At 35.9% G+C, this 10,090-nt stretch overlaps 3 protein-coding genes across 5 annotated transcripts; 1 reads left to right on the top strand and 2 right to left on the bottom strand.

Annotated features, from left to right (window-relative positions):
• The first annotated feature begins 1 nt into the window (after position 1).
• LOC105829294 (origin recognition complex subunit 4) lies at positions 2–6,245 on the top strand. Of its 3 annotated transcripts, XR_003625832.2 has the most exons (8): positions 2–136; positions 697–953; positions 1,036–1,362; positions 1,454–1,951; positions 2,026–2,178; positions 2,312–2,458; positions 5,838–6,012; positions 6,081–6,245. XR_003625832.2 is itself a non-coding variant. In XM_028190887.2 (7 exons), the coding sequence occupies exons 2-7, from the start codon at positions 738–740 to the stop codon at positions 4,387–4,389; spliced, it is 1,386 nt and encodes a 461-aa protein (XP_028046688.1). In that variant the 5' UTR covers positions 2–136; positions 697–737; the 3' UTR covers positions 4,390–4,502. The 3 variants fall into 3 exon arrangements, 2 of the variants coding, with proteins under 2 accessions (XP_028046688.1, XP_012523475.1); XM_028190887.2 differs by lacking the exons at positions 5,838–6,012; positions 6,081–6,245 and adding an exon at positions 4,345–4,502; XM_012668021.3 differs by lacking the exons at positions 5,838–6,012; positions 6,081–6,245 and having other exon boundaries at positions 2,312–3,499.
• LOC105829293 (putative ammonium transporter 3) lies at positions 3,156–6,419 on the bottom strand. Its single transcript, XM_012668020.3, has 11 exons — positions 6,284–6,419; positions 5,825–6,110; positions 5,431–5,588; positions 5,222–5,333; positions 4,938–5,143; positions 4,505–4,636; positions 4,315–4,410; positions 4,148–4,236; positions 3,969–4,058; positions 3,788–3,875; positions 3,156–3,722 (listed from the first exon to the last, which is right to left on the bottom strand). Exons 1-11 carry the CDS (start codon positions 6,417–6,419, stop codon positions 3,547–3,549), a joined length of 1,569 nt encoding a protein of 522 aa, XP_012523474.1. The 3' UTR covers positions 3,156–3,546.
• A 264-nt stretch (positions 6,420–6,683) lies between these two features.
• Positions 6,684–9,968, bottom strand: LOC105829296 (gamma-aminobutyric acid receptor-associated protein). The gene is made up of 3 exons (XM_012668025.3): positions 9,732–9,968; positions 7,750–7,947; positions 6,684–7,402 (listed from the first exon to the last, which is right to left on the bottom strand). Exons 1-3 carry the CDS (start codon positions 9,819–9,821, stop codon positions 7,334–7,336), a joined length of 357 nt encoding a protein of 118 aa, XP_012523479.1. The 5' UTR covers positions 9,822–9,968; the 3' UTR covers positions 6,684–7,333.
• Between the last annotated feature and the right edge of the window lie 122 nt (positions 9,969–10,090).

Here is a 10,090-nt window from a genome sequence, read left to right on the forward strand (position 1 = left end):
CTGTTACTCCGGCAGATTCAGTACTCTCGTCCACCGATCGGGAGATTTTTCTCTTCATTACTTTGCGTCGTTCTTCTCACTCATTGTTCCTCGCATCGCAAATACGCGGCTGAAAAATCCAGGCCCGACGACGCGCGTAAGTTCACACAAAAAATACATTTTCGGTGTCGTCTAACTGCTCAACTCTGCTCTCACGCGAGACAGTCGGGTTATGTCAGTTTCCCGACCGTGTCATTTACACATTATATTTTTAAACATTGCGCCTTGATTTTAGATAAAGAGTGAATGTAATTTTCATTATGATGTACTAACGTAATTATAGCACGTCCATGAGAATAAAGTGTGTGATATTGAGTTATTGATTATTCTGAAGAGTAGAGCATTTAATGTGAATTATAATATATGAATAAATCTGTATATAATATAAATATGATATTATATATACAGAGTGTTTCTTATGGGTGTAATTTTAGAATTTAAGACACAAAAATAATAAAAGAGTTTGTACACACTATAGATTTTTGGCTCAGATATAAATAATTTTATTAATATTGTAATGAGCAAGAAATAGACATTAATTTCTGTCCACAAGCTGTAGAACACTCTGTAAAAAAATATATATCATGTAACCGTTGTGATTTGTAATTGTCTTAAAAATAGTATTTTTAAAAATTTGACAAACTCCACCATTTACAGTTCTTTTCTGAAGTAATCTAACAATAAGACCACTAAGAACAATGAGCAAGAAGAAAGATATGGCAATTGATTTTCAAGACAATATGATATTACTCACACGAAAATACTTAAAGCGTAAAATAATGTGCCCTGAAACAAAGTTCAGGCATCATGTCAATGAACGGTTGCATGTGCTGGATTTAGTGAAACGTACTATTGAGATAGGCGAAAGCAATTCTGCCTTGTTAGTTGGACCTAGAGGCAGCGGAAAAACAACGGTAATAATTATCTTTTACGATAATGTAAAACAATGATTTGTTTTGTATTTTAATTAATAATAACTTATTTATATAATTCCAGCTTGTTAACAGTGTCTTGAAGGAATTGTCTGCTTTAAAAAGTTTTAAAGACAACGCGCTAATAGTGAATCTTCATGGACTAGTACACACTGACGATCGTTTGGCGCTTAAAGATCTAACTCGTCAGATGCAGTTGGAGAACGTTGTTGGCGACAAGGTTTTTGGCACATTTGCAGAAAATCTAAGCTTCCTTTTGGACTGTCTGAAATCTGGTGACAAAAACCGCTCGAAACCGGTCGTCTTCGTACTCGACGAGTTTGATCTGTTTTGTGGACATCACAACCAAACATTGTTATACAATCTGTTTGACGTTGCTCAATCTGCACAGGTAAATGTTTAAACACAACAGGATAAAAAGGAGCGTAAGAGAATCATATAAATTTTAATATAGAAATGAATACTTTAATATAATTTTACAGGTACCGATTTGCGTAATAGGGATAAGTTGTAGATTAGATGTCATGGATCTGCTGGAGAAGCGAGTCAAGTCGAGATTCTCGCATCGTCAAATATTTTTATTTCCCGGCGACACGTCGTCCTCGGAACAACCAATGTCCGCGTTCGACGATCGTCTGGAACTCTTTCGGGACCTCCTCAGCTTACCTGACGATGAAAATGTAAATAAAGTGGAGCAGCATTACGATGATTGTACAATAGATCCGCAATTCGGTTCCATGTGGAACGACTACATTAAGAGTTTAATCACCAATGTTACGATGGTGAATTTACTCAAGAGGATGTATCATATTGATGTGAGCGAGAGGAGCTTTAGAAATTTTCTCGCGGTAGCTGTCTCGACGCTGTCGGAGAAGCATCAGAAGTTGGAAGTGAATGATTTTGTAGAGGCGAGTAAAATCTTTTCGGAGGACGATAAATTGTTGATACTCGAGGGATTGTCCATTTTAGAAATGTGTTTGGTACGTTTTTTGCAATTATTTTCTAAAATTATGTTCGATAGGAAAAAACTAATAATATTCCAATATTATTTTAGATAATTGCAATGAAACATGAAACGGAGATTTACGATGGCGAGCCGTTGAATTTTGAGGCGGTATACAATCGCTATATCAAGTTTGCAAACCAGAATTCCTCTATACAATCTGTCCAGAAACCAGTTATCATGAAAGCTTTTGAGCATATCAAGGTAAGTAAGAAAAAGAGAGACACTTGAGTTGTCTTAAAAAAAACTTTTTTTTCATCTTTTCTGAAAAAATGGATAAACACACACACACACACACACACACACACATATATATATATATATTTTTTTTTTATAGAACTTGGAGATCTTGCTGCCAGTTGGAAATACGAATACAAAGTTCGAAAAAGAATATCAATATTACAAATTTACATTGACATCGCAGCAAGTTATTGAGGCTGTGAAAAATTACCCAGGTCTTCCCACCGAAGTTTCTCAGTGGGCGGTAAGCAGTATATAATAACGATATAGTTTCAAGTATTCAACCTGTTGTGTTCCATAAAAACTACACAGTAATTAATAAGTTTCTATTCACGTAGCGACGTATTTATAAACTGAAATTAGACATAGATATTTATTGCTCTAATAGAAGTAATATACTTGGAATAGTGTAGAAGTCGGTAGTGTGCTAATCCTTAGATACATTTTTATATGTTGAACATAATTATTAAGCTCATCTCCATACTCGTAATTAATGATTACTATGAAAACGAAATACTGTACGAAGAAAAATTACAAATATGTGACATTTCATCGACATATTATGCCCTCCAGAAAATGTGTGATACTCTAGTCTTACATCTCTAGAATATTGCTATTCATTTATATATCAAATATTCAGTTAAAATTTCTAAATTTAATTTAGAAAATTTTTTAAAGTATCAATTACACATCATTTAGAATAAAAAAATTAAAAGACCACAAAAATACAATGAAATTGTAAATATCTTCGATATGTATCAGTACAATATCCAAAAGGGAAAAGGAGGGAATGATATTTTGTGAATATATATTAAATATAACGGCCATCAGGAACAATTCCTGCCTGCAATATACGAAGTAGAGTATCTGATATACACATTTTCGACATATGATAAATAATGGAAGAAGATGCATAAATATTTATCGAAATATTTTATTTCCTGTAAGAACTCGTATTATCTTATCGAGTGTCATGAATGATTAGATAATTTATTCGACTGATATTTGTGCCACTGGTTAAGCATCGTGTTAAGATTCAGTTTGTCTGTGATCGATTTAACATGTCCATTTATCTCTGTGTCGTGTGTGCGCGTGCATGTGTGTCCGCGATCAATATTTATGTGTAAATGCGTAAAAAATCGAGTATTTATTAGGAAACTTATATCTTTCGTGCACACGCACACGCACACACATATCATTCGGACGTATTAGAATGTGAAGAAATTAGAATGTGTGCACGTGTCTATGTTTATACATTTATAATAAATTTACATCTTTGACAAAGTATACAAGCGGCGAGATATTTCGTTGTGGATTAATTTTTTTCTCAATCTAATCTACCCAAGCAAATTGCAGCTTTGCTTCCGCGGTTATCGCCGAGTCCGCGATTGTCCTGACCTGGGAACTTTTTGTTACCAACTTTTTCGATGATTGACGTTTCTCAAACTTTGGAAGATTCACCAGTTTCTTTTTCCTTTGTTCACGTTGAGCAATGTATCTATCGTGACCTGTGTCAAAAACGCGTGTTATCACACATATCTTGGTATCTAGATTTCGAATAATTCTATCTTACCAGGATTCTGGCCTACAGTAGGTACGTTCCTCAGTTCCTTCTCCATAGTAAACGGTCGAAGCGCTGACATGGCACGACTTACACCTATCTGCGAATAAACATTTTAAATAAGTTAAATCGGCTATGATAAATCCAAACTGCTTGACAAATTAAGATATTAAAATATCGAATAAATTTGTACTTTTGAATGACGTATTCTGTGCTCTACAAGATCTGCTCCGAGTACTTCTTCATTAAGTGGCATTCTAATTGGTATTACTTTATTTATAATCTACAAAAAGAAGATATCATCCTATAATATCTCTTACATATCATATATGAATATTTTTTGAGGATATAATAAAATAAGTTGTACAATACCCATAGCAATATGATAGAGCTGATAAAACTCCAAACCGCTAAGCAAAGCACAGATAAACTTTGTACCCCTAATAGATACCAGCCGCCTCCTATAAGAATTCATACGCTATACATGACTCGGAAGACAAAAGTTATGGTACATAAAATTATTCGTAGCGCGAACGAACCTTTAAACAATCCCTTCCTTCCGCTTGTAGTATCAAGAGGATATGGATCATCTGCGAACAAACCGATGGCGATAACTCCCCAAATGCCACTTGCGCCTATATTTCAAACGAACAAGCGAGTATTTATTATCACAATGGAGAGATATGAGGGTGAGATTAAAAAAAAAAATTTTACTCAACGTAAACGCACCGTGAGTGGCGGCTGCACCAACGGGATCGTCTATGTGAATTTTATCTAACGCTGGCATTGCGACACACGTGATAAAACCGCCTACCATCCCGACTACCATCGCCTCCCAGCCTCTGTATAGAAAACACCCACCTAATACAACGTAAACGTTTAAAAATCGATTAAATTTTTTTCGTGTTTTTTAAATATTAATTAGAAACTTTACACCAGTCGCTGAACAATCAGCAATAAATTTTTTTTTTATATTAAAATAAGCCTTCAAAATAATACATTTCAAATTTAATTGATATTTTAAAAAAATCTAATCATATAGATTGATTAAAATCATTTTTATCTTATTGAAAATATAATTATTAAGTTATTTATATTTGTTCATTGACTGGTGCAATTTCTTATTCGTTCATTAACTAGTGCAGTGTCTCTAAGCGTGTACCAGTAACTGCTACTAGCGCGCCAAGAACACCGTTTATCTGGCTAAGGATATCAATTCCATTCGGATTAGTTAAACTGAATCCCAAGCCAACCAGACCACCTCCCATACTGGCAATCATCGTGGCGACAGCCGCCCGGGCGGCATACTGCCACCGTTGACCAGTTACCCCGTAAGTACTACCGCTGTTGAACGCTAACCAGCCCCACCTACGGTTCATAGTCCTTTTTATATGATGCGATTTACATTTTTGCATTCGACGTTGTGGCAATCTGCAACTATTTTACCATAACACGAACAATCCCATGATAGCATTGACTGGAGATCCGAGCGGTAGAGGATCAATGCCGTTGTCATATCTGCCAATTCTGGGACCGAGCATGATAGCGCAAGCGAGAGCTGTACGAGGAGCAAACAATTAATGCGTTTGTTTGAAATGTTAATTTATTGTTAATTATCTGACAGTCATTAAATACACTTGTGTATCTCTGATTACCTGAAACACCGCCGACAAGATGCACCGGGCCTGAGCCAGCGATATCAACGACTCCCATACGATTCAGAAAACCATGATCACCCCATACCCACCCCGCTGGCATGCAGTACACGATAGTGTTCAAAAACGAGAAGATGCAGTACGCTTTAAAGTTACATCTAGAAATGGAAAATTATACAATGGCAACCCTGATGAAAAATTTTTCTCAAGATCTTTATACGAATTAGAACACTTTTCAGAAGTATTAGGAAAAACTACTTCTGAAGTATACCAATTTGTATAAAAAATTTGAGAAATTTTTCTAAAAAGTTATATAAAATTATACTTCTTTTTTAATTCTAAGAAAACACCTCAAAAAACTTATTCTCGATATCACATTTGCGAAGATAAATACCGTTCTGCCATAGCACCACTAACGATGGTTGTCGAAGTGGTGGCAAAGCTCAATTGAAATATAAACGCGGCGCAAATGGAACCCATGTACTCGTCGTCGACGGGAGGATCTACGAATATACCTCCGATTCCGATCAGAGGATTATTGGGTTCGCTCAAGCCAAAACTAAATCCGAATCCGAACATCCAGTAAGTTAGGCCACCGAGAACTATATCGACTACGTTTTTCATCATGATGTTGACCTCATTTTTTACAGATACACAACCAGACTCTAACATTCCGAAACCTATGGAGTTGGTAAGACAATCAACATATTACGCGCGAGTAAAGATAAAAGTGTGGTAAAATAAAGTTAGTAATAAGTACTTTGTACCTTGGTGAGAAAATAAAGAGTAATAAGTATCTTGATTAAACAAAAAAAGTAACTCGCATTTGTTTTTAAATTATACTAAGCATTACCTGTTTGCATTGTAAAAATCATGAAGGAGCTCGTAACGATCCAGTTACTATCTTCTTGCGTAAGATTATACAATGAACTAATATATCTATCAACTGTAATGTTTGTGTCATTTTTCTCGAAATTCGCTGTTTCCATGATGTCTAAACTGTTACTTTGTCACTAGAAAGAGTTCGACTGCTAATGCCTTCGTTCACATACATTGAGCGCGCACTTGGGACAAACAAATTAAAAATTTAAGGTGTACGGACAAAACAAGACTGGTATTGATATTGATAGTAGACGTCAAGACTTCTGTCAGCAACTGATCAAACGGATCTTAAAAGGAGGCGGACCTTATTGAACCAAGAGAAAGATAATATCTAAAAGGAAGATTGGAAAAAATATTTAGTCGCGTTCTTGTTATGTTTTTAACTTTTTTTATTGGCCTGTTCAAGATATTACAGAAAATTTTTTCAATTTCATTTTAAAAAATTTCTCTTTGTTCATTAATGAAATCATGTCAAAATAATGTATAGTACATAACATTAATCTAGATTATTGAAAATTATATAATTTCATTATCTATGCTATGTATACTTCGAATTTATAATGCTGCACTAGTCTCGAGAAAAATATCATGATTATAAAATGTGCAATGGAACATAATATATGAGAATATTAGCGATGATGTTTGACAATGCAAAGGTTTTTTTTTTGGTTTTTTTGTTTTAGTGGCCAAGCTAGACATTACATGATCACATATTTGCAAATGAGTTGTTCTTACGTCATACAAGTGAACTTAACCCCTTTTAGGTGGCGAAGAAAAAAATGGAATCGACACAAACACTTTTTTATCATCCTTTATCAAAGATATAGTTGTGTGGGTTACTTTCGGAAGCAAGAGTGTATAGCATTAAGACATAAAATTTCACACAAAGTATATTGATAGATATAATTTTGTATGCTCGGTTTTTTTTCGAAAGCGTCTATGAGGACTACGTTAGTAGATGATAGATTTTTGTTTGTTGAATTCCGTGCGCTAGTTTGGCAATTTGCTCATCCTGCAGGGTTTAGTGATGACCGTATACGTTTTCATCGCTATATGCTATGTATAAGAAGAAATCCTCTTCATGATGTTCCTATTAAAAATTTTGGAAAGATTAGAGTGAGCACAACAAAGTATCATACTTAATAATTAATTTAATAGCTACTATGGATGAATTTTTATCCAAGTGCTAATTCAAGCTCAGTACAATTTTTGTTGAAATTTTGATATTTTATATAAAATAATATTTAATAAGATTTTTTGAAAATTAAAATAGCATTAGTTCAGTTATTTTAACTTCTTGCTATTTGTAAATTAGAAAGAAGTCTACAAAAAACTTAAGTGTAAAAAATTATTAATTTGAGTGGTTTCATCCAAAAGAGTATTAATGTTAGAACAAATGTGAGTGGCATTCCAGAATCAAATGTTTATTTGAATTACCGCATAAAGAGAACCCATGGTGGCGCTTGTTGGAGGAATAATGTTGTTGACAAAGAAGAATAGGGCATCCTCGGGACGTAAGTGAATCCTTTTACGAATTAAAAAGTAAAATTGTCCAACAGTTAAATCAGAGGGTACCAAATATTTTTGCTTGTCCAGATCACTGATTTTCGCTTTTGGGGCCTTCTCAACTATTACCTATAAAAACATTCATTATGTCTCTCTCAAACATTTTTCTTTAAAATATAAAAATGTAATGTGACATATCTTAATTAGTTTGTTGCAAATGCACAAAAAACTAATCTTCATTAAAGTTGCAGTTTGCCTGGCAAAATTATATCACTCATTTTCTACAACGACAATGTAGTTCGAAAATTGTCATTTTTTTATTCATCTGAAAAAAAAAAAGAATTTTGATAAAGAGTTAATGATACATTTATTTTTCAACAATCAGCCAACTAATTGTTACACCACAATCGTGTTTAAAAATATTACAAAGTTTTTAATTATTTTTATTATATTTTTAATTACTACAAAATTATTTAATTAAAAATATTCAAAATAAAAAATTGTTTAAAATTATATTATTGTTGTAGCAAACGAGCGATATTTCAGGATTTGTTGAATAAAATCTTAAAGGCTGAAATTTTCGGCGCGCTGCCCGCGTGAGAGGCAAGTTTCAAACGCCGTGCGAGAGTTTGAGATACGTCCAAATGTTGAATAACAGGATTCGGATTAAAGTCCTGCAATTGGCGAAAGTCGTGCTTGCATCGCGGGATCACGGAGGTAGGTAATTTCGCGATAATTTCGTATCGCGATATGTGAAACTGCCGTCATGTGATCGATGATTCATACCCAGCTATGATAAACACAATTATTTTTTCTTCCTAATGATCACAAAATCACGATCGCGGAATCGACTACAAGTTAAGGCGCAAACTCTGAAGTAAACTGCATTTTTAGTGTTAATTAAGAATAGATTATTAATCTGTCAGAAATTAATTAATACGGAATAGATAAGATCGATATACATTTTTATCTCGTCCGCGGAACGCTTGATTTATAACACGTATTTCTTTTTCCCTAATCAAAATATAGAATTACACTTTTTTTATTGTATAATCCGAAGTATATATCTTGCGTCAGTAAAAAAAAGATATATAATGATACACGATACAATCGTATAATCGATCTGTCATTCTCTTGGGCTATTTGTTACAAAGCAGACTAAAATAAAACGCAGTTCGATTGTAAAAGCTGGAAAATACTGGCGAGAAATCGATGTCATAATACAAGTGCAAGCTGTCGTATTTCGCGAGGTCGAAAATAAAAATTCTTTATTTTCAACTTTCGGTATAAACAATTCTGGGAATCCAAAAGTTGAACTTGATCTTGCAAGGAAATGTTGCAAATCACTTGCTTCTCAAAGGCACGCGACAAAGAGTCGAATCAAAACGTTTCTTCGCATTCAAAGTCTACCTTGACGGTGGCAACAGGGGGGAAGTCGAGATCGATGTCGCGGGGACGTCGCCCGACGTAAATAAATTCCAAGGTAAATGAAACGGGGCATCTCCGGGGCGAATCTCGAGACACTTGGAGACTTACCGTCGATTCCACGTCGCGGGGCAAATCGATACGCGTGCGGGGGAGAAGCAGCGCGATTTCGTCGCGTAAGTGCGCAAAAAGCAGCACAGAGAGAGGCCCTCTCGGAGAGAGAATTAGAGGAGTCCCGTTCGACAATATGCGAGATGCGACGTAAATCACGAGGGCGACCTTGGACTTCCGCGGAGCAACCGTCGCGTCGTAGGACGCGACATTGCGAAAGCGATCCGTCGAGGAAAGGGAGGAGGAAGAAAGGTCTCTTTTGAGTTTCCTCGCGGAAGCTAACAACGTTCAGGACAGCACGTCATCTCGCACACACACACGTGTACGTCGATCCTCAAAGGCGAGTAACGCGAGGAAGAGACGTTTGTTGTACTTACGGGCACTCGATCGGGATATTTTCGTCGGATCTTTTCGCCCTCGGCCTTCCTCTTCTCAAACGGGTGCTCCTCCTTGTACTGGAACTTCATCGTTCCCTTCTCGTCTGCGAAGCAGACCACGCGGCACGACAACGACGACGACAACGGACGTCTCTCGTGACGTCTCTCCTCTATCACTTGGTCACTGTCTGTCACTGGCGTTTTCCACAGTCACCCTAACTCGCCCTTTTTGCACGCGTGCGCACTCTCTACCTATACTCGCCTACCTCCGTCTCGCTCTCTCGTACACGACACTCGTCCCCAAGACGGTCACCGAATTGACACACGAACGCGCGACCCTCGACGATACTTTCTCGTAA

Source organism: Monomorium pharaonis, chromosome 6, assembly GCF_013373865.1.
Source record: "Monomorium pharaonis isolate MP-MQ-018 chromosome 6, ASM1337386v2, whole genome shotgun sequence".
Classification (NCBI taxonomy): domain Eukaryota; kingdom Metazoa; phylum Arthropoda; class Insecta; order Hymenoptera; family Formicidae; genus Monomorium; species Monomorium pharaonis.